The sequence below is a fragment of the Diceros bicornis genome, chromosome 13 (genome assembly GCF_020826845.1).
Source record: "Diceros bicornis minor isolate mBicDic1 chromosome 13, mDicBic1.mat.cur, whole genome shotgun sequence".
NCBI lineage: Eukaryota > Metazoa > Chordata > Mammalia > Perissodactyla > Rhinocerotidae > Diceros > Diceros bicornis.
Genome location: NC_080752.1, coordinates 28,788,488 through 28,814,687, shown reverse-complemented (window position 1 = coordinate 28,814,687; position 26,200 = coordinate 28,788,488). Strand labels below are relative to the sequence as shown.

The following is a 26,200-nucleotide window of genomic DNA, read 5'->3' as shown; positions in this document are numbered from 1 at the left end:
GAACTATCTGGATGTGAAAGATGGCACAAAGGAATAAATCTCTAATGGCGACTTCAAGCACTGTGACACAGCACACAATAGCAGCAGCTTGCTACTTGTAACAATACCATTAATAATAAAAGAGATATTTATAGAGTATTTAACTATATGCCAAATGCAAGGCTAAGAGCTTGACATGCACCATACCATTTAATTCTTGCCACAACCTACGAGGCAGGTCCTATTATGATCCTCATTTTTAGAATGAGTAGAGAGGAAACTAAGGGGCAGAGAGGTAAAATAACTTCCCGAAAGGGAGGCAGCTTAGAGGTGACAGGATGTGAATAGAGGCAGACCAGCTCCAACGTTTACCTCCCGCCTACCTGTAAAACGGGTGACTACACCCCCAAATGGCAAAATCTAAAACCCTGTATTAGTGCGGACACTGATTCTGCTCCTCCAAAAGACTAGAACAACAGTGGTTTAAACAGATAGGCTATCTCTCTCACATAAGTTACCCAAGCTGGTCGGCAGCTCTGCTCCCTGAGGTCAAGCTGCCCTGAACACTCACTGCAGTAAATGGCCCTGACGTCACATGTCCACTTTGCCTAACAGTGACTCACTCTCCTTCCTTCTGACGTCATCAAGACCTGTGTTTAAGCCTGAGTTGCTTTGTTAAAATTGGAAGGCCCCTCGGGGGGGGGTTGATGGGGGGACAGGGGGGCTAGCTTCTGGAGAACTGTTTAAGCGTGAGAACTTTGAGTTCAAATCTTTGCTCTCCCATTTAGGAGCTGTGTGACCTTACACAAGTTATTTAACTTCTCCGTACCTCAACCACAGAGTGGGAAAACAAGTCGATAAGAAGCACAAAATGAGACAATCCATCTAAACCACTTGGCACGATGCTTGGCAAACAGTAAGCACCCAAGAAGTATGCGCTTTCATCATTATTAACCCAATAGCATCATGAGTGAAGGGACTTTTCTTGCTAGCTTCTTGGAACTGCTGCAAAACCAGTGAACCACACCACAACAGAAAAAACGCCGAGGAGTAGCTCATCAACAGTTTCACGACCTTCCAGTCACAGTGATGAGAAATCAGAGGGCTATAATGCTGAGCTGGTTCAAGAATCCCCACCCCAGCCCTTGAGGGGTTTACCACGTAGCCAAAGAATCCGGGTTACAGAGCAGACCTCTAACTCTGTAGGCCCAGGCCTTTACTGCTCAGGGCCTTTTCTCCAGCAGTAAAATGGGGATCATCCACCTCACTGTAACGTTTGGCCAAAAAACCCAGATCATGGCTGTGAGAACACTTCGGGAGGCTATGGTGGTCAGAGTTCTCTCGGACAAATAGTCACCGGGCTCCCAACTCAGGGCAGCAAAAAGCAAAACCAAACTTCCGGCTCTGCCCCTGGGTTAGGGCCTGGCCGAACTACTGTGAAGTTTGGCAACAAGCAACAACACTTTGCGTCATTCAAATTCCATCAATAAAGTGAGAAGTGACTAGGCCACAGGTGACCAAAGGTCCCACTTAGTTTACCTTTTAAATGGCCTAAAAAACATCTTACTGTCAGAGTCACTTAGCAGAACTCTAGTCTTTGGATAAAAATAACGTTAACATTTGCCTAGAGTGGCTATTTGTTAAGCAGTCAGGCACCTCAAAGAGAGTTGCACAAAATACTGTCTGAAAAGCGAGCTCTGTTCATGCCAAACACCGTGCGTTTTTATCTCAGATGCTCGTAAAACTTACCAAAGGATTAGTTAGCCTCATGAGCTCAAAATTCCATCAGCCATCCACGGCTGCAGAGAGCGTAGAGCGTAATTTAAAATATGCCCACTTTACACCAGTTTTCCCTCATTTGCTACCTCTCACGAGCCGCGGGCCTGGGAGGGGGCAGTAGGGGGATGGGTGGGCAAGGGATTTAGGCTTATGACGTGTCCACAAGTTCATTTCCGGCTAAACACTGGAATTTGAGTGAGCCGACTTTCCGAGATCCAGATGGGCTTATTTCTGGAAAACCATTCACCAGATGCGTGTATTGGAAAGGCTGATCGAAACCTGAAGGCTAAGGCCAAAGATGAAGCAGATCCCAGGAAAAAAGCCCTGAGCTCCTCCTCTCACTGAACTGAATTCCAGAAAGCCGGGAAAAGGGAGGCCGCTGGCCCCTCCGGGCCAGCCTCGAAGGGGCCTGGCTGCCTCCTGCCGCCCAGAATCTGCAGCGGAGGAAGCGAATAATCAGCTCATTTTGGGAATTCGGGCAGGCTCTGCCCCGCCTGCGTCCGAGCAGCGGCGGCAGCTGGGTGGCGGCGGCGGTGACTCCTCCCAACAAACGCCCGAGGGTTTTACAGCCGGGCGCGGCCAGCCTCCCGGGCCCGCGGCCGACCCCCCGACCTCGCGTCGGCCCAGCGCGAGCGCGCGGCCGCTGTCGGGCTAGAAACGACGCCTGTGGCCGAAGGAGCCGCAGAGAAAGGGCAGGCAGCTTACTTCGTCTCGCCCGTCAGAGCCGGCCGCTTCTCCGGGGAACGCTGCGGGCGGCGCCGGCCGTGCGGCGCTGCGGGCCGGGCGCGGGCCAGGCGCGGGCCCCGCGCATCCTCCTCCCGCTCCACAGGTGCGCGTCACGCGGCCCCGCGCCGCACGCGCGCTGGGGTCTCTCCAGCGCAGCCGGGGGCGCGAGGGGGGAAGGCGCGAGGCCAAGGCCAGCCCCCTTGCCCCTTCCCTGCCCAACCCGAGATGCGTCGCTGTCCGGAGCTCCGCGACCCCGGCCTCAGACCACCGCCGCCTCGGCGCGCGCGCGCGCAGTGGAGCCCTGAGCGGGGGGCGCGCGTGCAGTGGGCCCAGCCGCGCGCGGCGGAGGCGGAGGCGCAGGCGAGACCACGCCCCCTAGCTCGGGGTCGCCGGGGTAGTAGGCGGGGCCTGCCGAACGTTTCCTTGTTTCTCGTGGATTTGCAGGACTTCAGAGTGAAGTGGGCGGGCAGTCGGCGCGCCTTCCCTCCCTCCCAGCCTCAGCCCTTCTCTCCTGTCCTGGGTTCTGCTGTGCATCGTAGGGGCTGTCTTCTGAGACACACGAGGGCCCCAGAAGTGGCCAAGGGAAGTGGTTGTGTCGTGGAGGAAGCCTGGGAGCCGCGTTGCTGTCTCCTCCCCAGGACCTGGCACCAGCGGTGGGACTAAAACAGGTTACGTGACCTCCCCAGGCCTCGCTTTTCTCCATCTGTAGAGTGAGCGGCTTACTTCATCCCATTTTCAACGCTCACAAGTAGTGATTGTGGCATCCAGGAGCACACTATTGCCACGCCTCCACCAGAGAGCTTCAAATCTCTGCCTACACCCTGTTACCTTGAAGACACTAACCTGAGACTCTGTCTCTTCATCTGTACAATGGGGACAATGGGAGTACTACCCTCAGAGGCTATCTGGCCTGTGATAAGTGCTCAGGAAGCGGTGGCTTGCACCTGTGTGGCTTTATTAGAATGAGAGTAAATGGGAATAAGACCTCTGCAGGGTGCTGGTGAGGTGTATAAATGAGATAATGTGGTCAGCTGCCTCTCGGGGCACTCGGTAGATGGCAGGCCAGTCCTCTACCCTACTCCTCACCATTATCACGCAGTATGTGACCCTCACCTTGCAGCAACCCCTTGCCCACTTTTCTCCCAGCCATACAATGCTGTTAGTGCCCCCACTGGGGCCCCAGCCATCAGAGAGACAGCTGTTCCTTCCTGCTGTGGCCCTTTCTCTCAGGAGACCTTGAGTGACTTTGGGTTTATTAAGGCAGGGCCACTGCTGCACTGGCCAGCAAGACCACCCAGGGCCACCTCCTGGACATCCCTACTCCTAGAGGACCTTAGCTCTGTCCCTTCTCCAGACCCACCTTCCTCCCACCCCAGAGCCAGGAGAATGAATGCATGGCCGCCTATGCTAAAGAACACTGGGCCACCCAAGAGAGGGGATTCTCACCAGAGAGACAAAACTTATAGCAGCTTTTTATTTCAGGAAGGTTCCACCAGAGGTAGGAGCGTGAGGAACCAGCAGAGGGAACTTGGCAGTGGCCAGCAGGACTAAGTAGGGCCAACAGGCATGATTACCACACAGGATGTTGGGCAAGAGGGTTCTAGGAAGGCTGGGGAGCCAAGGGGGGCTGGGTCCCTCTGTCACCAAGGCCAGGGGCCATCAGGGGCCTGCAGTGGGCTGCCGGGCCTCCAGAAGGATTTGGGCCATACTGGGTGGGACCTGTGCAGAGGGTCAAGGAGCTAGGTACCCGCTGGGCTGCCTGCACAGCTGGAAGTGGGTAGGAGGGTCTAGGGCAGGGGCCAGTAGAACCGGACTGGGCCATGCCAGGGCTCTTGGCTGAGAGCCCTTCCCATGCTCCATAACCCTGGATGCACCGTGCACCCACACATCTATGTAAACCAGCGCCAAGGGAGGCACAGATGGGAGAAGGCAGGTGCCCAGAGACTGAGGTGAGCCAAGGGGACTTTCCCTCCATCCCTATGCAGCCATCACAAGGCCACCTTTTAAAATATCCCAAAGCCAAGTCAGCTGTAACCAGCTTATTAAGAAAATGTGTGTCCCCTAGGTGTCACTTAAGTGGGGTGGGGTCTGAGGACTGACATGAAATGAGCCTAGGTGTCACACTGTTGTCCCCACTGGTTCTTCCGTGCCCACACATTGTCAAGATGTTTTCATTTCTCTGCCCTCCTCCCTTACCTTAGTGCGTATCTCAGTCCCCCCCTTGACTCTGTACCTTCTAGTATGATCCGGACCATTGCTTTGCTTTCTTTCCAACATGAAAGCAATTTGGTCTCATCCAGATGTGAGAGTATTGCCCCCAAAAACCGAAAATCTAAAACCTTGTGCGTTTAGGCCTCGTGAGTGGCTTCAGCACATTTGCCTACCTGAAGCTTTTCTCATTTCTGCGCTAACGGCAGCTACAAGACATGCCAGGCCACATCACGAGGGTCCAGGTATGCCCAAAACCCTCTGAGGGAAGCCGGAAGAAAGGAATGATGCCCCGTGGGGGGTCCTGTGACCCGAGCTGTGTCTGTGGCTTATCCCACACTTGTCAAGGAGCGCCCTGGAGCTCTTTGTGAAGCTAATGTTTTTCCTCTTCCTAAACTGCAGGATAGGCAGAAGTCAGGGTTACCTCAGCCTGAGGCACAGACATGGAAAGTGAGACCCATCGAGATGAATGACTCACAGACATGTCTGCGGAGTTAGAAATAAAATCACGTCGCAGTTTCTATTTTCAGGCACCACTCACTGTCAGCTCTACTACTTGTTCACTCTTTGCTTCTTGCTCGGGGTGAGGAGGGAGAGAACAGGTGCCCTGGATTTCAGCTACAAGTAGATCTTTTCATCCCCAGATGTGAGAAAGCTCAGAATTCCTTTTTTTTTTTTTTAAGATAGGCTTCACAAAGTCGACATAAGGTAGCTATGTATTAGTTTTCTGTTGCTGCCGTAACAATCTACCACCTTTTAGTGGCTTAAACAATGCAGATGTGTTATAGTCCTGTAGGTCGGAAGTCCCACATGGGTCTCACTGGGCTAAATAAAGGGGTCGCAGGGCTGCAGTCCTTTCTAGGGGAGCCCTTTTCTTGCTCATTTGGATGTTGGCAGAATTCAGTTCCTTGTGGTTTTAGGACTGAGATCCCTGTTTCCTTGCTGGCTGTCAGCTGAGGGCCATTCCCAGCTTCCAGAGGCTACCACATTCCTTGGCTTGTGGCCCCTTTCCTCCGTCTTCAGAGCCACCAATGGGAGGCAGAATGCTTTGAATCTCTCCTCCTTCTTTTTCAAGTTCAACTCTCTGACCCAGCTGGAAAGGGCCTCGTGTGATTAGGTTGGGCACACTCATAAAATCCAGGATAATCTCACTATCTCAGAGTCCATACCCTTCATCATACCCGCAAAGTCCCTTTTGCCAGGTAAGGTGACATATTCACAGGTTCTGGACATTAGAGCCTAGACATCTTTAGGAAGTCATTATTCTGCTTGCCACAAATTATAAGTTTGTAGCTTCTCAAACTCTCTTGATTGTCTAGGATCTTTATCACATGAATTTTTTTGTTTTTTTCACTTTTCACTTTTCACTTTTTTTTTTTTATTGATATTTTAATGGTTTCTAACATTGTGAAATTTTGGGTTGTACATTTTTGTTTGTCCATCACCCCATATATGACTCCCTTCACCCCTTGTGCCCACCCCCCACCCCCACTTCCCGGGTAACCACAGTCCAGTTTTCTCTGTCCATGTGTTGGTTTATATTCCACATATGAGTGAGATCATACAGTGTTTGTCTTTCTCTTTCTGGCTTATTTCACTTAACATAATACGCTCCAGGCCCATCCATGTTGTTGCAAATGGGACGATTTTGTCTTTTTTTATGGTTGAGTAGTATTCCATTGTATATATATACCACATTTTCTTAATCCAATCGTCAGTCGAGGGACACTTAGGTTGCTTCCACTTCTTGGCTATGGTGAATAATGCTGCAATGAACATAGGGGTGCATAAGCCTCTTTGGATTGTTGATTTCAGGTGCGTTGGATAGATTCCCAGTAGTGGGATGGCTGGATCATAGGGCATCTCTATTTTTAATTCTTTGAGGAATCTCCATACCGTTTTCCATAGAGGCTGCACCAATTTGCATTCCCACCAGCTGTGTATGAGGGTTCCTGTTTCTCCACATCCTCTCCAACGTTTGTTGTTTTTTGTATCACATGAATTTTTAATAACAGCTTTACTGAGATATAATTCCCTTACTATTCAATTCACCCATTTAAAGTGTACAATTCAATGATTTTTAGCATAGTCACAGAGTTGTGCAACCATCATCACAATCAATCTAGAACATTTTCATCACTCCACCAAAAAGCCCTGTACCTATTAGCAGTCACTCCCCATTTCCTCCCAACCCTCCTAACCCTCGGCCACCAGTCTGCTTTCTATCTCTGTAGATTTGACATGTCCAAATGTCTCTGGACCTTTCATGTAAGTGGAATCATACAATATGTGGCCTTTGCTTATATATATGTTATATAGACACATATGTTACATATGTGTTATATAGACATACGTTTGTTACATAAACGATGTTTTCAAGGTTTATCCATATTGTAGCATGTATCAGTGCTTCATTCCTTTTTATTGCTAACTAATATTTGATTGTATGGATATACCACATTTTACTTATCCACTCATCAGTTCACGGACATTTGGGTTGTTTCCAGTTTTGGGCTATTATGAATAATGCTACTACAAATATATGTGTATGTGTTTTGTGTGGGCATGTTTTCATTTCCCTTGGAGGGAATTGCTGGGTCATATGGTAACTCTATGTTTAACCTTTTGAGGAACTGCCAGACTATTTTCTACAGCGGCTGCACCATTTTACATTCCCACCAACAATGTGTGAGGGTTCCTATTTCTCCACGTCCTTGCCAATACTTGTTATTGTCTGGCTTTTTGATTATAGCCATTCTCTTGGGGGTGGTAGGATCTAGCTGTGATTTGATTTGCTTTTTCCTGAAGGCTCATGACACTGAGCGTCTTGTGTGCTTATTGGCCATTTGTGTATCTTCTTGGGAGAAATGTCCAGCCAGAGTCTTTGCCCATTTTTTGATTGGGTTGTCTTTTTGTTATTGAGTTGTTAGAATTCTTTGTGTATTCTAGATACAAGTCCCTTACCAGATCTATGATTTGCAAAAATTTTCTCCCATTCTGTGGGTTGTCTTTTCACTTTCTTGATGGTGTCCTTTGAAGGATAAGTTTTTAATTCTGATGATGTCCAATTTATCCATTTTTTCTTTTGTTGCTTGTGCTTTTGGTGTCATATCTAAGAAGGCTTTGCCTCACCCAGTGTCATGAAAATTTATGCTTGTGTTTTCTTCTAAGAGTTTAATAGTTTTAGCTCTTACATTTAGGCTTTTGATCCATTTTTGGTTAATTTTGGCATATGACGTGAAAGGTAGGGAATCCAACTTCGTTCTTTTGCACGTGGGTATCCAGTTGTCCCAGGATACTTTGTTGAACTGTCACAAAATGTGCTGCAAAAACATCTACCTGGACGTGACCAAAGTCCCTAGGCAGTCCAGTAAGACAAACTCTAGAAGACCAATGCCTGGCAAACAATAGACCCTCAAAACATGTTTGTCAAGTGAATGTGGTGCAAGGTGGGGAGCCAGAGCTACCAAGTTCAAGTGCTGGAGTCCCCTGCACTCTGCATGTGGCTATGAGTGACTCTGGGAATGTTTTCTCCAAGTGGCCACTTACAGTCTGAAGAGGTGCGTTGGTGCCCTTGGGTAAAATGAGCAAACTGGCAGGGCTACTGCTGCCTGAGCCAGATCTCAGAAAAAGTCCCAAATTTTGTTTTAAGTCTGCCCAGGGGCCGAGGGGTCAAGCAAAAAGAAGAGAGGAGACTGGGGAGCAGCTGGCCTGGACGTGAACCAGGATAGGAGACCTTGAGCAATGAAGCAAGAGGCACCTGTACTCAAAGTCAACGTTTCTTGCCTTAAGCTTCAAGAGGCGAAAGCAGGGAAAAGCTCTTGGCTGGCAGATGAAATGAAAAGACAGAAGTGCTGGCAGCCACCCCAGACATCTCTGCACCAGCAGAAGCTGCATCAGATCCTCTGGGCCAGGTGGAGATGCAGCTGGGGACAGCCAAGCTCCTGGAGCAGGTGGCGGATGAGCCCGGGGTCTGGGGGAAGGATGGGGTACCCTTGCAGGGGAAATGTGACGGTCAGCAGGACCTCACGAGACAGAGGCCGGCTTCTCCTTGGCTTCTCCAGGAGGCAGACACTGTCTGTCTTTCCAAGCTCTGACACTGCAGTAGCCTGGTCTGGGGCCAGGAGTTTGGGAGCCTCTGGTGAGCCAGCAGCTCCCAGGTGGCTGCAGGGTCACAGCAGGGGACAACTGGGCACTCATCAGCCCCTTCCACTCCTCCCTTCCCCAGTCCTGGAAGTACAGGTAAGGTACCCCTCACTCACTCGTCCAATAGTACAGGCCAGGCTGTGCTGGGCCCAGGGGACACAGCCATGAACAAGGCCCTTGTTCTCAATGAGCTTAGAGTCTACGCCAAGTCAGAGGGGCAGTGTGGGGGAGACGGACAATAAACAAGTAAAAGAATAATTACAGAGTGACAAGTGCGATGAAGAAGATAAAACAGAATAATGGAAGAAGGCCCCCTTCTTCCATTATTCTTCCAAAGGTGGCCCCCAAGGGGCCACCTTTGACTGAGACTAGAGGGAGAGAGGCCAGTTGTGCAAGAGCTCGGGGAAGGATGTTCCCAGCAGAGAGAACAGCGCATGCTAAGGCCCCGAGGCAGGAAATAGCTTGGCGTCTCTGAGGAACTGAAAGGAGCCCAGTGCGGCTGGAGCTCTGAGCGTGAAGTGGCCCGGGAGCAGGTTGCAGAGCTGGGACACCAGGGCCTTGTAGGCCACAGCGAGGAATGTGGATCTGATTCTAATTTGTAGCGGAAGGCTCTGGGGAATTTTAAATAAGAGAGCGACAAGATCAGTTTTCATTTTGGAGAAGTCCCCCGCCCCGGGGCTCCGAGTGGGTGGGGGTTATCAAAGGGTCCAGCCCAGCTAGTGGCACAACTCCAGGGTGTTTTGAAATTCTCACAGTTCCCAAGAAGGGGCATGCCATGCCGCCCACACAGGGCCACGAGGGGAGGCACCAGCGTCAGTCAGGAGGCAGAAGGAGCGACGGGAAATGTGGGGAAGGGCCTTTATTGTGGTTCCCGTGGGAAGGCACAAGCAAGGAGGGTAAGCAGGCTTAGCATTGGCTAGTGTGAATAGTTCCACCAGGCTCCAGGGCATAGGGGCTACCCCTGGGCTGTCTGGTCCCTGGTGATGAGCGCAGGCAGACAGTGGCCCTGAGTGTGAGAGCCCGACAGAGGAGGGGGTTGGGGTCTGGGCTCTGGATTGGTTGGTTTGCATCTGAAAGGCACACTGCAGGGTGAATCGTTTACTATCTCTAGGAGTTGGCTAGCCCTGGGAGGGGCAGTCCCTCCAGGGTCAGCAAGGCCCCAGATGCCAAAGCATCAGAAACACATGGTTCATATACAGGGGCACCTGTATTCTCTGGAGAGAGGCTGGGGAGAGGAAATTGACAGGATGTGCTGAGGGGTTACATGTAGGTGACAGGGAGGAGGAAGATCAAGGATCTTGCCCAGGGGCGGGCCCCGTGGCTTAGCGGTTAAGTGCGCGGGCTCCGCTACTGGCGGCCCGGGTTCGGATCCCGGGTGCGCACCGACGCACCGCTTCTCCGGCCATGCTGAGGCCGCGTCCCACGTACAGCAACTAGAAGGGTGCACAACTATGACATACAACTGTCTACTGGGGCTTTGGGGAAAAAAAGGAGGAGGATTGGCAATAGATGTTAGCTCAGAGCCGGTCTTCCTCAGCAAAAAGAGGAGGATTAGCATGGATGTTAGCTCAGGGCTGATCTTCCCCACAAAGAAAAAAAAAAAAAGGATCTTGCCTGGCCTTTTCGCTTAAGCAAATGGGTCCCCTCACTCTCGAGGCAAGTCTTTGAGGACCCGGGAGACGTAGCTACCCTTGGGGACCTTACGCTCCTGTAGGGGAGGAAGGGTTCAAGTAGGGACAGTCAGCAAGTCAAGTCAGTGGCATTAGGCTCCCTGAAGTATGAGTGTAGCTTGCCTTAAATAACAGAATTGTTGCTAAAAAGCAATACAAAATGCAAAAACTTATATTAATCATTTAAAAATCATATGTCCCCCATGCACTTACATTATTATTTTAGCAACCATGATTTTTTTTTTTTTGTGAGGAAGATCAGCCCTGAGCTAACACTTATGCCAATCCTCCTCTTTTTGCTGAGGAAGACCGGCCCTGAGCTAACATCTATTGCCAGTCCTCCTCTTTTTTTTTTCCCTTTTTCTCCCCAAAGCCCCAGTAGATAGTTGTATGTCATAGTTGCACATCCTTCTAGTTGCTGTATATGGGACGCCGCCTCAGCATGGCAGGACAAGTGGTGTGTCGGTGTGCACCCGGGATCCGAACCCGGGCCGCCAGTAGCGGAGCGTGCCCACTTAACCACTAAGCCACGGGGCCGGCCCCACAACCATGATTTCTGATTGGCTTTCCCTTGTCCAAGGCCCAGGACCCTTCTGTGATGAGGGTCTCTGCTGCCACAGTCCAGGAATTTAATGCTTCTATAAACCCATCTTATCTGTTAGAAAATCTCTTCGTAAGAATGTAAGATGAAGGCTTTCAAAAATATAGACTTTTGGGGCTGGGCTGGTGGCACAGCGGTTTAAGTTTGTGCACTCCGCTTCAGCAGCCCAGGTTCGTGGGTTCAGATCCCAGGCGCAGACCTACGTGCCGCTTATCAAGCCATGCTGTGGCGGCGTCCCATATAAAGTGGAGGAAGATGGGCATGGATGTTAGCCAGGGGCCAGTGTACTCAGCAGAAAGAGGAAGATTGGCAACGGTCGTTAGCTCGGGGCTAATCTTCCTCATACACACACATAAATATATATATAGACTCTTTTGACCATGTAAACAATTGCCTTTTAACTTTTTTGTTTGGTAAGATCTAGTTTCGTTAAATTCAATTATATATAACAGTAAATAACTCATTATTATTTTAAAATCAAGATTAAGGAAACAAGCACCTGTGACCTAAAATAGGTGCTCAATAACAAATTTTTCTGTGATTAGATTTGATGGTGTAGCCTCCACGAAAGGTGGGACTGGTGATGTAGTTATATCGGTCGCAAAGCTACAAAGAAGCTCTCCCCCTAGAATATAACCTTGACCTGGTAAGGGACTAAGTGAGCCGGGATGTTATAACGGCTAGAGTGAACGTTCTGGAGTTCTTGTGAATTCAGATGTCACACGGCATCTGCTGTGAGGGTGGAAACATTGATCACCAGCAAGAAATTTGATTGTGTGGTTGGGGGCAGGTGATGACCAACTTGTGTGGTTTTCCCTGACCAACCTCCCTTGATGCTGGAGCCCTCTGGTCCCATCAACTGGAATTCACACGTTTGAAATGATCATATGGCCTCTGCAAACACACATCATTGTTGTTTTTCAGCCTCTCTGTTTTTGTGGGAAGTGTCTAGTCAACTAGACTATAGACGCTTTGAAGGTGAGCTGTCTGGTGGCTATTATACCTTATGAACATAAACCCCTCCCCAGCACCCAGCACGAGGCTCTCCTTAATACTTGTTGGTTAAATGGGTGAGTTAATTAATATAGCATAGATGTCAGTTGGCAGATCTTTGTCAGATCAACTGTTATTTATTACATATGCAAAAAGTCACATTTGGTTGTACATCAAAGGACACTATCAAGATACTGAAGAGACAACCCACCCAGAATAGGAGGAAATATTCACAAATCATATGTCTGATAAGCAATTAGTTTTCAGAATATATAAAGAACTCCTACAACTCAACAAAAAAAAAGCCCAAACAACCCAATTCAAAAATGGGCACAAGACTTAGACATTTTTCCAAAGAAGACATACAAATGGCCAACAAGCACATGAAAAGACGCTCAGCATCATTAGTCATTAGAGAAATGCAAGTCAAAACCACAATGAGACACCACTTGACACTCACTAGAATGGCTATGATCCACCACACAGACAAAAAAAGGAAAGTAATAAGTGTTGGGGAGGATGTGGAGAGATTGGAACCCTCATGCATTGGTTGTGGGAATGTAAAATGGTGCAGCTGCGGTGGAAAACAGTTCAGAGGTGCCTCAAAAAATTAAACACAGAATTACTGTGTGATGCAGCAGTTCCATTCCTAGGTACGTACCCGGAAGAATTGAAAGCTGGGACTCAGATCCTTGTACACCAACATTCACAGCAGCATTATTCACAAGAGTGAAAAGGTGGAACCAACCCAAGTGTCAGCCAACAGATGGACAGATAAACAAAATGTGGTGTATCCACACAATGAAATATTATTCAGCTGCAAAAAGGAATGAAATTCTAATACATGCTATAACATGGATGAACTTTGAAAACATTATGCTAAGTGAAAGAAGCCAGACACAAAAAGACAGATGTTGTATGATTCCATTTATATGCAATACCTAAAATAGGCACATTCATGGAGACAGAAAGCAGAATGGTGGTTGCCAGAGGCAGAGGGAGGGGGAAGAGGGGAGTTGGTGTTTGTTAGGTACTGAGTTTCTGTTTGGGAAGATGTGAAAAGTTCTGGAGATGGACAGTGGTGATGGTCACTCAACATTGTGAATACCTAACAAATTATACACTTAAAAATGATTAAAATGATAAATGTTATGTTATATATACTTTATCACAATAAAAAAAATCACTAAAAAGAAAAAAACAGTCACATTGGGACAGCATCCTGTGTTTGAGGAGCTGGCTTGTGTGGTATCACTTAACCCAGGATGCTGGCCTGTCTCCCCTGTGTCCTGGGGTTAGGACAAGCCAGTCATCCCTTTACGTGTGTATGGGGAGGGTTAGACACATAGAGGTTTATCCCCGAGGCTGACACCTGTCAGAGGTGGGACAGCATCAACGTCCACGCAGCAAAAACAGGAACCTCTTCGAGGCCCCAGATCTTGTCTCCACTTCTCCTGTGTCCCTCTAGACACCTCAACCACGCCTGTCCAGCTGCAGTTTTATTGTAAAGGATAATTGTGCGTTAGCTTAAGTCAGACACTTTGCCTTGATTACCGGTCCAGTAAGGGAGAATGCTGAGTACCTGTGAGTCCCTGTTACAAAATAAAAGGCATATGAAATTCAAACACGCGTCAGGGTCTCTGAAACTCTGCATTCCCAGAACCCGTGCAATTGTGTAACACGACAATCATGTTCTCCCAACTCTTCTAGAATTAGGCGCCTCATGGATGAGGCCCAGAATGAGCTTATCTGTATTAAGTTCCAGGATGCCGTGTAATGTTAGAGCCAGGATCCCAGGTACTTGAAGAAATCCAAATTACAAATAGAACTCTAATGAGTGCAGGCATTGGAAGAACTAGCCCCACACAAAAAGGTATTTAGAGGTGAGGAAGGATGTGTAAATGGAGCCCTAATTAATGCACATGCTAATTGTGCTTTTCTGCAATTGGGAGATTAACTCTGACTTTTTTTTAAAGCTTTTGTGTGTAGTTGGTGAACAAGGAAGACTCATTGGGTACAAAAGAAAACCACTTCATCTTCCCCTGCTGCTGCTTCAGACCCGTGGGATGCTCTCGCTCCACCCTCGGATGGAATCTAAGGATGAAATCTGACTTTCCCAGCCTCTCTCTCCAGCCGGGATTTAAAATGTCTAATCTCATATAACAGTCAAAACCCCAAAGTTACAGCTTCTCCCCATCCCGCCAGCTCCTGGTGGGGAGGGGCTGGGACCCTGTTTCTCCGCTGGTGTGCCCCTCTGCTTGCTGCTGTAGTCTCTGCCGCCTTCAGGATTGCAGTGGGGCTGGAGGAAGACACAAGATGGGGACAGCTGAGTTTCACCTGGACTGGGAGACTGTGGGCTGGCGTCTCTGCTCCCCAGGTTCAGCAGGTATTTAAGGCTTATCCCGCCAGGCACTTCAGAGGGTCTTGGGAGACTCCAACAGAGAAGAGCTCGCACCTGGTGATCTTTTGATTCCAGGAAAACACCTCCTCCGGCTGGTCTTTTGTTATTTGTAATTCCACCCCCAGCCCCCGGAGATCAGACCTCTTCCTCCGAGGTCGCCTTCCTCCTCCAGGCAGTCCTGTTGGGAAGATCTAAGACTCTCCCAGACCCACACCTGGTCCCCGGAAGCTCCTTGGGCCCGCTGTCAGGGAAAGGATGTCACTGCCAGGGGCCGCTTTCGCCAGGCGCCCCCTCCCCACCTTTAGATTTCTCAGGTGGGAGCCGCACCCCAGGCCATTGCCCTGGCCCTGGGGGACAAGTGCCTGCCCCCTGCATTCTCTCCATAAAGACCCTTCCAGTCGGCTGGAGGTAACAGGGAGGCAAGCCCTGGCTCCTCCCCACAGGGGCAATGCTCGCAAGACACTGACTGCTGAAAAACATTCTTTCCCCAATCTCAAATGTGCTGCATCTTTTTTCTTCCTCAAAATGGTTATTGAGCTAATGGATGCAAACTGTCACTTGACCCTTCCTTTGCATGTTTGTCCAGTCGTCCACACTCCCTCTGGAATGGGAATGGTGGCCTCTAAAGGGTGGGCCCGAAACAGAAATCAAGTCCAAGCCCCATTTTAATGTCCCATAACACGTGCTTTTAATGACCAGATTGAGGGCAAAGCCAGGATTTCTTTTTTTCATCTTTTAAAAGTTTTGCTTAATACTAAATCTAAAAGGTCAAAAACTCTCAGCAGAACTCAACAGACCTATGCAAATCATTGAGTGACTTCAAGACACCCAGGAAAGTGCTCAAAACCATGTCCCTGGTAACAGCTCCAGCAGCTAACGGAGGGCTTCATGGCCCACTCGGAGCATCAACGAACCGGAATTCTCCGTTGGAGGCCATTCTACCCCCCGGGTCCTGCACGCTGCCTGGCACATAGTAGGGTCTAGACAAAGCCTGAATTGAATTACAATCTCAGGATAAAGTGGGAAGACCCACAGAGACCAGGAATTTATTCTCAAGTTTACTCTACTCCTCAAAAACATTCTTTTAAATTAGATTTTAGATATAAAAACGTCAATCTGCTGCTTTATTTTATCACTCATATTAAATTGTGCCCTTGGTGGCTTAGAAATATAATGAGTGAAGTCTACAAAACAAAAGAGCAGGTATGTTAAACTTGCCTATATTTTTAGAAAGTGGGCCCTTAACATCCTCCTGCAGAAACGTCTGGGTGTCCTAAATATACAAGGAAAGAAGACAGGGTGTTCTATTGAGTCTACCTGCCTACCCAATATCCTTTCTCCCCTTTTTCTAGTAACAGACCCTTGATTTTATTCAGTGTGCCAATGTACACAGCTGTAACACTACATTTCCAAGCTTTTCTTGCAGCTAAATATGGCCACATGACTAAGTTTTGGCCAATGAGGTCTAAGCAGAAGTTGGCAAGTAGAATTTATGAAAAGGGGGATGATAAATGGCTGGTATGTGCTTTCTTCATATTCTTCCTCCAGCTGTTCCTTGCTTCTTGCCTGGAATGCTGATATGACAGCTGGAGCTCCAGCAACTCTCTTGGCTCATGAGGCAACTGTGAGATTGAAAGTCACATGCTAAGAATGACAGGAGAGAAAGGTAGGAGGAGTCCAGTTCCCTGTTCTGGTGCTGGAGACACAGCAGTGAATGAAACAGCCAACTCTTTGCTTTGGGGGAGGTTGCATTCCAGTGCAGGGAGACAAATAACAACAAATAAACAAATAAACAAATAAGTCAGATATTGATATGCCTGCTCAGAAGAGAGATAAAGCCAGGTAAGGAATAGAGAGGGCTGATGTGTTGTTTTTAAGAAGGGAGGGACTCTGACAAGGGGACATTTGGGCACAGACCAAGAGATATGGGTTCCATGGGCAGAGTGAAAGGTGCTCATGTCCAAGGTGGTAATTTCAAGGATCCCAGGAAGGCTTCCCTGCACTGAAAATATTTTTCATCTGACTGCCAGGGCCTGAAGATGCCCCCCTCATCCTTCACAGTTAGTGTCTTCATTCTTCTGTTAAACACAGACAGCTCTGGAAAGAATCTCAGCTTAAGCCAGTGAACCTCCAGCATCTTAGCAGAGACACAGTAACAATCCATGGAGGGCAAGCTCACCTTTAGTGCAGTGTGGACAGAATTTGTCTCTCTCCACTGCTCTGCACTTAGTAGGTGCTCAATGAACACTTTTTAAAAGAACAAGTGAGGGCCGGCCCCGTGGCTTAGCGGTTAAGTGCGTGCGCTCCGCTGCTGGCGGCCCGGGTTCGGATCCCAGGCGAGCACCTACACACCGCTTCTCCAGCCATGCTGAGGCCGCGTCCCACATACAGCAACTAGAAGGATGTGCAACTATGACATACAACTATCTACTGGGGCTTTGGGGGAAAAAAAATAAAATAAAATGAACAAGTGAGAAAATCCACAGAGTGCATATGTCAGCTGGCAGATCTAATATTCGAACATTTATGATTCCATTTAAATATACAGAGAGGCAGATTGGGATGGTAGGAGATTGCTATCCCATAGCTGACGACGAAGAAGCAGAAGGAAGAAACAATGAGACTGTTTTGGGTGGAAAGACTCTGTTGCCACACAAAATTGGGGTTCTCTTGCCTGATGCACATAAAAAAAGCCGATTATTATGGCATCAGCTTTTGGGAAAAGAACACAGCTTTATGGCCAGATAGATCTGCAAGGAGACAGAGGCATATGCTCTCAGATCTGTCTCCCCTATCCAGGGCTTGGGGCGCAATTTATGGGATGAAGGGCGGGGCAGTCTGAAGTGTGGAGACGGTTGATCGGAGGTAAGGAGAAGTGAGGCAGCTGATGATCTGCGCAAGCGTAGTCAAGCTTCATGGCTCTTCGTGGGACACATGCTCACAAAATGGCGGTGCTATCATGATCTGAGAGTGGAGTTTTTAGCTTCTTGAAGTCAAAAAGGTCACTTATGGAGCATTTGCACAGGCCCAGTGGATGGGCTGGTGGTCTCAACTGGCCTGAACTGGACAGTGGCGGCCTCTCAGTTCCTGAAAGACAACTCTTACCTACTCTGATGATAAGATGGGGTCAGTTGAACTGGTCTTAGAGGGCCTGTACTAATTATAACGTGCCTGTGGCTCTGTCTTCCCTGTGCTCTCACATGTGTTGCTCAGAGCAGAATGAACTCCTCATGGCGCACTTATCACCATAAGCAACGTTGGAGCTTCAAGGCGAGAGAAGTCTCTATCTTCTGTTGAGGACGAAAGCCTCCCTCTTGTACCCCTCCCTGGTGACAGTGGTTTTGTGTTGGGAGAGAAAAGGCTAAGCACATGGAAGTCATCACAGAAAGCTTTACTCATCCGGAAAGAAAAACCACTGTGATGCATTCAACGTTCTCCAGTCCCAACCCAGATGTTTGCTATCTAAAGGTCGAGGGACTTTTTATGATTTAAGAGGCAGGGAATCTCCCGAGGCAGATGGCCATCGAGAGCTCATCTCCAGGCAACACTGCTCCTGGCCCTTCAGCGGTTTGCCTCATCCTCAAAAGAGAAAGACCCTAAAATCAACTGTGTAGTCATATTTTAGAACAATTCCAGATAGAACACTTTCCCTAGGTTTAACCTAGTTTTCTCCTGCTGTTGCTGAACATAAGAGACAGTGGGATTGTTGCCTATTAACTCCATGTAAGGCAGCCAGTGGAGAAAACTGGGACCGTATCTGCCTTCCACCCCTCCGTGCGTACCAGCTGCTCAGTGCCAGTGGAGGAGACCCAGACGGCATGCGTTTTTTTCAAGGTCTAAGTTGACAGGGTTATTTGCATGCCAAAGCTATGAGGATTTAGGGGCTAAGAAGAAATCTAACGTGTTAGAACTTGTTCTTGAAGAAGCAGAAAAGATTTCAGATTTGCTAGAACGGCATGGGAAAGGGCAGGTAAAAAACAAGGACCCATAATGTTGGCAGGTCCAAAAGACCACCGTGTTTCTAGGTTTCTTCTTTCTTATTGATTTAAAAATGAGTGCTTTGATTTCACTCATATGTCGAAGATAAACCAACACACGGACAGAGAGAACTGTTTGGTGGTCACAGGGGCAAGGGGTTGGGAGGTGGGCGCAAGGGGTGAAGGGAGGCCTTTATATGGTGACTGACAAACAATAATGTACAACTAAAATTTCACAATGTTATAAACTATTAAGACATCAATTAAAAAAAACTCTACCTAAAATTCAGCCTAAATTCATGTTAAAAACTCAGTAAAGCAGAAATAAGAAGGAACTTTCTTAATCTGAAACAAAAACAAAATGAATGCTTGTTTCGTGTTAATTATTGACCTGACAGGTGTTTTGTTAATCACTAGTGACAGAGTTAGATGTGCGGTGACATCTCCCTCCGTCCTTAGGATGACCTTGAGCGCTTAGCTGCACAATTAACTTTGCTGAGTCCCCCCCCGTGTGTCTAAAGGCTAGAGAAGCCATCCCTAGTAGGGAGGGCAAAGGACGATGCCCGAAGTTAGATCAGCACAGAGCACATGTCCAAAAATGCCCAATAAATATCTATAAAAGACACAAATCAGAGAGGCAGGTTGGATAGAAAATCAATGGTGTCAAGCTGAGAGAGAGAAGAATCTGCAACCCCAGCACGATTGAGCGTATGGTTAAGAGCACGAATTCTGGAGCCAGATGGTCGAAATCCTGCCACTTCGTAGCTGTGTGACCTAAACCTCTTTGTGCCTTGGTTTCTTTGACTATAAAATGGGGGTGATAATGACAGTGTCTGCCTCAGAGGGTTGTGGTAAGAATGAAATGTCAACGCAAGTAAAGTACTTAGAAAGAGGCCAAGCGTTCTGTAGACCTAACTATTAACCTCATCTAACCGAAGGGGCCCGGGTTATGGCATATTTAAAGACTGAGATGGGACTGGTGGCCATCACATTTCTTTGCCGTTGGTTCTCATGTGAAAACTTTCACTGGATGATGTAGTGGGTTGAATGATGTTCCCCCCTAAAAGATATGTCTAGCTGGAATGTGACCTTATTTGGAAAAAAGGTCTTTGCAGATGTAATTAAGTTAAGGATCTCTGGGATGAGATCATGCTGGATTAGGGTGAGCCCTAAAGCCAATGACACGTGTCCTTACAAGAGAAGAGACAGAGGAGGGAAGAAGACACACAGAGGAGAAGGCCATGTGAAGACAGAGACAGAGATTGGAGTGATGCGTCTGCTAGCCAAGGAAGGCCAAGAATTGCCAGCAGCCACCAGCAGCCAGGAGAGAGGTGTGGACTGGATCCTCTCTCAGAGCCTCCAGAAGGAATGAACCCCGCTGACACACTGATTTCAGACTTTTGGCCTCCAGACCTGTGAGACAATAAATTTCTGTTGTTTTAAGCCACGAAGTTTCTAGCAATTTCTTGCAGCAGCCCTAGGAGACTAATGCAGGTGATATTCTGGGTCTCAAAATTGGAGGAGACTGAAGAAAGCTTGCTTTGGGTTCTAAGCGTTATGGATGGTCTTGCCTCAGGCAACAAGAAAACTGACATGGTATTTTTCCCACTTTCAAGAGTTGAAATTCCTTGGCCTAAGTCTGCATATCATCTAGGGAGGGGACATTGAGTCAAAGAGCAGAGAGGTGATCCTCATGGTCAGGTGAGGAAGCGGCAGAGACAGAGGGCTCACCTAAGAGGGGGTAATGACAGGTACGGCAAGAAGATCATAAGACGAAGAATCTGAAGACCCAAATTCTAATCCGGTTTCTGCATCTTACTGGCCAGGTGACCTTGGGTGAGGCCCTGCCATTTCTTGGGTCTCAGGTTTCCTGTCTGTGAAATGGAGGGATGGGTGGTGCCCTCTGAGGTCCCTTCCACTGTGATACTCCGTGAGTCTGTGGCTGCCCCCCACCGCAGCCGGGGTGCAGTGCAGAGGAGAGTGCCGACAGCCTGACTGTGGCTGGTCCCTGGCTCTGTGCGCCAGCATAGCCTGTGCCGCACAGCCTTACCTGTCTGCCAAAGCCGGAGAGCGAGGAAGGCAGTGAGGGCGGCCGGTGAGATGCGGTGCCCATATTGGCCGTGGTGCACTGCAGCAGCGTGGCCGTGTGTGTCCCAGGCAGGACCCAGGCAGCAGAGTCTTCCCTCCCAGTCTGTTTAGAAACAAGTCACACACCACCTCTTACTTCAGTAATGAAATGTACATGAAATTGATGCAATTGGTCCTTCTGACCAATTTATTTACAAGAGGAGTCTTAGTCGCTGTCCCCCTACTGTCTCCCTTGTTGTCCTTTCTCAGACTCTGAATTTGCATTAAATTCAAAATCTGGGAATACCTTCTTCTCTCCTCACCAGCTCTACTTCCTGGTTTATCTATTCTGCATTATCTTTTGTGGATTATATTAGGATGCACTATTTTAACCATGTCTGCATTTAAAGTGCTCCTTTCTCCTGGAATTTTCCTAATTAAATCCCTGTCTCAATCTTACAAGATATTAAGTCACATGGAGGCAAGAGCAAAAACTTTAGGAATCACAGACACATCAGGACAAAATTTACACTTTGTGGCCATCTTGTACATTTCACGAGCACGCAGATCTTTTAAATGAGATTTTCTTGAAGGAAAGCAAAACTAGAGATTTCCCGAACTGGTGAAAATTTGCCAGCGGACAGAGAGGAATTTTCCTATTCTTTGCACCCTGGGTCTACCTCTGTCCTTTTTTAGTAAAGTGACGGTATGGATTTGTCTGAAGCAAAGCAGACCGTCGCTCGTTGCCTCTGCTCCTTCCTGGGCATCAGGCTGCAATTCTCAAACTTCTGAACAAGTCGCACCATCTCCAAAATGTGGTCCCAGAAAGGATGGAATTAAGAATTCTGCAATCCCGGTCTTCTTTTTTTTTTGCAAGAAAAGCATCTTCAGGTGAACAAACTGTGGGAGGTGGAGCAAGGCGTTGGACCTGGTTGTGAGGAAGTGTGGGGAGGGAGGAGGTTCCTTGGAGATGTGTCTGTAGGAGCAGGCATCTTGCAGTGTCAGGGGTTTAAATTAAACTGGGGGGAGGGGGAGAGACCATCCCGCCGCCTGCAGCGTTGTCTCCCGGCATCATTTCGGTGCAGGGACCCAGCTGACACTTCTTATTTCGGGTCCTGCCTCCCCAGCAGCAGTCTGCAACTTGCCGGCATCCAGGCAGGACCGCAGCCACTGAGCAGAGGAGAGAGGTAACTTTCAGGGAGGGGTGTGTTGATTTCTCCATGCTAGATCAGCTCATTTTACACGCTCCTTAGGTAGATGGCAGAAAGATCCTCTTTTCTTGGGGTTTTTGAGAAGCTTTCTCCTCTAAGAAGCTATAGCCCTCTCCCTGCACTTTGCAGAAACTCTGGGCTCCATGAAGTTCATCCAGGTCCTTCTCCGCATGGCTTTCCAGCCGAGCAGTGTAGGGAAAGCTGAGTCAGTTGCTCACAGGAGTACATTTTTCAAAATAATTTTTAAATGCTGTTCAAATTATTTTTTAATTGGTTTCTTTCTCATGCTGGTTTCGTGTTTGCACTTTGTTTTAATTAAGCTACAATGAATATAAGTTTGTGGAGGAAATTCCGGTGGGTGTTTTCTGATTTGAAAAACAATTCTCCTCCATTGCAGTCCTGCTGCAGTCCCAGCAACCTGGCTAACTGCAGAGGCTATCACGGTGCGGTCTGCTTCTCCTCTTTACCCTTGCTGGAGTCTCAGTCTCTGACTCCCACTCGCCTGGCTTCTCCAACTCCCCATCCCCCATCTCCTTGCCCACCCACCCACTGCCAAGGACCCTGGTAAGTGAGCTGATGTCGGTGACACTTGGGGTTTGAAGGAGAATTTGGACACTGCAGCTTTAAGAATGCCGTACTGCGAAATCTTTCTCCTTCAAGTGACTGCAGAACCGCAGCAACAGCATCGGGAGGAGGCAGGAGGAGGAGGAGGAGGAGGTGGAGGAGGAGGAAGAGGAGGAGGAGAGAGAAAGGGATACCCACTCTCGGGGGTCAGCCCGTTAGGTACCTCGCACTGGAGAGCTCTTAGCCTCCGGCAAAATCCAAACGCAATCAGGACCTTACTTTGGGTTGGTTTCCCTCTCCCACATGCTTGGGGCGGGGGACTCCACAGACTTACTGATGAGTTGACGCTTGGTCCTTGCCTTGGTGCGTGCGTTGTCTGGTTAACTGGCTCTTTTAAGCCCCATGGAATCGGGCTGGGGAATTCAGGTCTGATCTCTATTGTGATCTTTCCAGTTTGGCTTGAACTCCGGGAACACAGACGCAGCCTTCACTGCCTTTTTAATTGGGGATGGAGGTTTTCTTCTTTTGGGTTTAATGAGATGAGCTTTGGAGGGAAACTCAAAACAATGCTTTGTGACCACGGGGGCAGAGGCTGTAGCATTTAGGAAGGGATGAATTTCCTCTGTGTTCGTAGTAGGTGTTGAATGATGGTGCCCAGGGTGCCAGGCAGTTGGGGTGGGGGGCTCCATAAGGGGTTCGTTCAGATGGAGATTGCACAGGGGCAGCAAAAAGCCCACTTTGGGTAGCGGCTCTTTTTGGGGAAAGGCACAAGCAGCCCGAGACCCCTGAGCCCTGGTCTCCAGGACCAGACTCCTCCCCACCTGGCAAAAGGGCCGCCCCAAAGCCAGCTGCTGCCTCAGTAGGTGCCTCCTGGAGGAGCTCCCAGTCTGGCACTGCTGGCATGGCATTCCCAGACACGCGGTGCTCAGATCCGGGTCCGAATTGGGGGTGATGTCATGCAGGGCCAACAGTGGCATCTACTCAGGTGGTCCCAGGCACTGGAAGGGCTGAGCTCCTCAAAGTTCCTCCTAAAGCAAAAAGGTGTCTTTTTATGAAAAAAAACTTTAGGTCTTGCAATACCTCAGCTCAAAGCATGTGCAGCAAACCTCTCAGATGAGTTATCCAGGCAAGCCCCTGAAACAGCAACTGGGCAGAGGCTGGCGATGTGCCATGACCTCCTTGGGCTCCTGCGCTGTGTTCTGGTTCTTGCTGTAGACTGGAGCCGGGCTTACAGGCTCTTCCTTAAAGAACCCTGCCTGCACTCCGCCAGGGGCTGCTGGGGTTACAGCTCCTTGGGACGTGAGAGGTGCTCTGATCAAACCCTCTGTAGCCATTTGGGGAAACGTGGGCTCGTAGACGAATATTTCATAGGGTCTTAGCCCTCATAGTCACCTAGACCGGAAAAGCACTCCGCAGGATTTAGGAGAGGCAAGCCCCATCTCCCTAATTGGGAGTGTCTTTCTCCTTCTCTACTTTTGCAGTCCCCATTCTGTCCCTCACAGCCCTTTGTCTTGATCCACCCATTTTTTATACATTCCCTGTATATTTAAAACCATCTTTGACCTCTGCTCATAAATCTGTGGTGTGTTTGCAGAACCCCCTGAGTGATATACGGAGCTTTAATTTTCCAGACTACCATCCTTGGACGTGAAAGATTTCATGCCTGGTGCACCCAGATGAGTCATCAGGGTCCCTCACGCCAGGGTCTTTTGAGGTCAGCCTCGTGTGGCGCTGAAGATGAAGCCTCATTTGTGCGTCAGGCAGAGCTTGCCCCCACCACCCCAGGAAGCTGCTAGGATGCGCCGTTTGGGCAAACGTTGATGAGTCTTTCCCATCAATGGGATGGAGGTGTCGGTGGCCTCGCCACCTAGGGAGCCAGAGGAGAGAGCCGGCAGGCCAAGGCAAACTCCTCTCCTACTTGGTACCTCCCTGCCCAGCCTGGATGACAAATGAGCATCCTTTATATCTGGAATTAGCCACGAAAAAGACCTCTTGTCAATGGCTGCAAAGCAAATGCCACTGTTGGCCCCAGCATCCTGTCCATGTCCACTAGTCTCTGGTCCCCTATGGGGAGGTCAGGTGAGACAGGAACTTCACAAATGTGCTGTGAGGGGGAGCAGGTGAACCCTGAGCCTAGCGCTGTGATATCGCTGGGCTTGTGAAATGAACTACACACACTGCCAGTATGAGCTGAACGAGGGGCTTCTAAAAGCTTCTCATTGAGAGAGGCCTCCTTCCCTCAGGCAGGCGCTCTCTGGGCCAAAGTGACCACATCAAGGCAGTCAGGGAAGAAGCAGCCAAGGTGACACCAGACCCTCAGGGTTGGACCAGGGTAGGGGGTCGGGGGCTTTAGCCCTTGCAGGCCTCTGGATGCCTTCATCTCTCAGGCAACAGAACAGGGAAGCCAGCTGCCCAGGAGCTGGTAAGGCAAGAGGTGGCCCGGGACAGTGAGGGGCCATCGTTTCCCAGGTTGTGTCAGGCAGAAAATCCAACTCATTGCTGACCACCACTGCATACTCCCATTCCCATGTCAGACCCACTAGCCGCAGGGTACTGGAGGGTGGGAGTGAGGAAAAGATTCTCCCCTGCCCTGTCCTCGGACCAGATTCCCATCGCCTTGTGCCTTACCCCAGAGTAACACCTAAGGGGTGACAGTTCTTTAAAAAGAATTCTGTCTTTCCATCCCCCAGAGTACTTAGGGCAAGGTGCGTTATTACTATCAGTAATTGCTGAAGGGGGGGAAACGAGGCAGACCTGGTCCCTGCATTAGGTGAGGGATGCGCCTGGAGGGGCACAGAGGGGATATATGACTTGGTCCGAGGCTCCCGGACACCTGGGCACCTGGCAATGCACCAGTGCTGACTCAGAGCTTCTCCAGCTCTCTCCTCTCCCACCCCATTAACTGCCCCAGCCTTGGCCAGCCGAGCCCGTGCCGCTGGCTCTTCGGTCTCCTTGCGCAGGGACAGTTGGAACCCAAGCTGTCACGGGCCCTCCCCCGCCCTCCCCGCCCTCCCCGCCCTCTCGGGCCAAGTCAGCAGTGCTGGCGGCTGCGGGGCTGCAGCAGCGGGCGGTGCAGAGGCCCTGCACCACTGCTCCGGGCTGCCGGGCGGCGCGCCTCTGCTGCGCTCGCGTCCCGACGGCCACCTCCCGGCGGCTGCGCGCAGCCAGCGCCCAGACAGGACCCGGTCCCTGATTGGTGCGTGAGTGAGTCTCCGGCTTTATTTATACAACGTTTTCTTCACGACTCTACTACTTCGGAGTTGAGGGCTGGGGCAGGAGGAAGCCTTCCTGGGTGGGAAGGATGAGAAACAGGGTTCTTGTACCGACTGGCTTAGTGCATCCTTGGACGGGCCATTTGCACAATGCTTCCGTATTGAGCACTCACCAAGGGTGGGGCTTGATTTTTGGGAACCTCGGTAGAAGAACAAGATGTGCAGCACCTCGGAAGGGTTAGGAGGGTGAACGCTTTAAGATGAGCCAAGGGAAGCTGTGTCCAGGGCCCTGGCTTTGGACTTCCTACTGTGACTCGTGGATGCCAGTTTGGAAAGCGAGGCTGCCTTTCCAATTGGGGGGTAAGGAAAGGATTCCCAACTCAGGCATCCTCTTGGGAGAGGGCAAAGGGACCTTCTCCGACCACGTCCTTGAATGCTCCTACTTGCAATTTCTGGGAAAGTCTATGGAGACAGTTTGGGCACAAAGGCAGTGGGAGAAGGTTTTTTTCCCGTGTTGTAGAGTTAGTTGCAGAAGGTTAAGGTTGGATACGGAGGAAGTCCAGCTTCCCCTGCAGAAGGAAGCTGAGCCAGCAAATGGGGGTGGGGTGCAGTAGCTACTGACCCTCCTGGGTGATGTGAGGGGCTTAGGTGGCAGGAGCCAGGGGC

General features: G+C 49.5%; 2 protein-coding genes across 3 annotated transcripts in view; one reads left to right on the top strand and one right to left on the bottom strand.

The window, feature by feature from the left end:
- The window catches only part of H6PD (hexose-6-phosphate dehydrogenase/glucose 1-dehydrogenase), a 30,924-nt gene extending 28,347 nt beyond the window's left edge, over positions 1-2,577 (bottom strand). The window contains exon 1 of one of the 2 annotated variants that reach the window (XM_058552832.1): positions 2,464-2,577. The gene's annotated coding sequence lies outside the window, so the exon portion shown is untranslated. Of the gene's footprint in view, positions 1-1,728; positions 2,289-2,463 lie in introns of those variants that run through there. The other variant, XM_058552830.1, reaches the window with a different exon arrangement.
- On the top strand, positions 882-25,515 carry LOC131412328 (protein FAM246C-like). Its single transcript, XM_058551918.1, has 3 exons — positions 882-895; positions 2,328-2,881; positions 25,283-25,515. The coding sequence occupies exons 1-3, from the start codon at positions 882-884 to the stop codon at positions 25,513-25,515; spliced, it is 801 nt and encodes a 266-aa protein (XP_058407901.1).
- Positions 25,516-26,200: the final 685 nt, after the last annotated feature.

Excerpts from the sequence above, each read along its gene's own strand:
- LOC131412328 (XM_058551918.1), top strand. Across the intron at positions 2,882-25,282 it reads AGCTCGGGGTCGCCGGGGTA|GGACAGTTGGAACCCAAGCT; the intron begins GTAGGCGGGGCC and ends CTCCTTGCGCAG.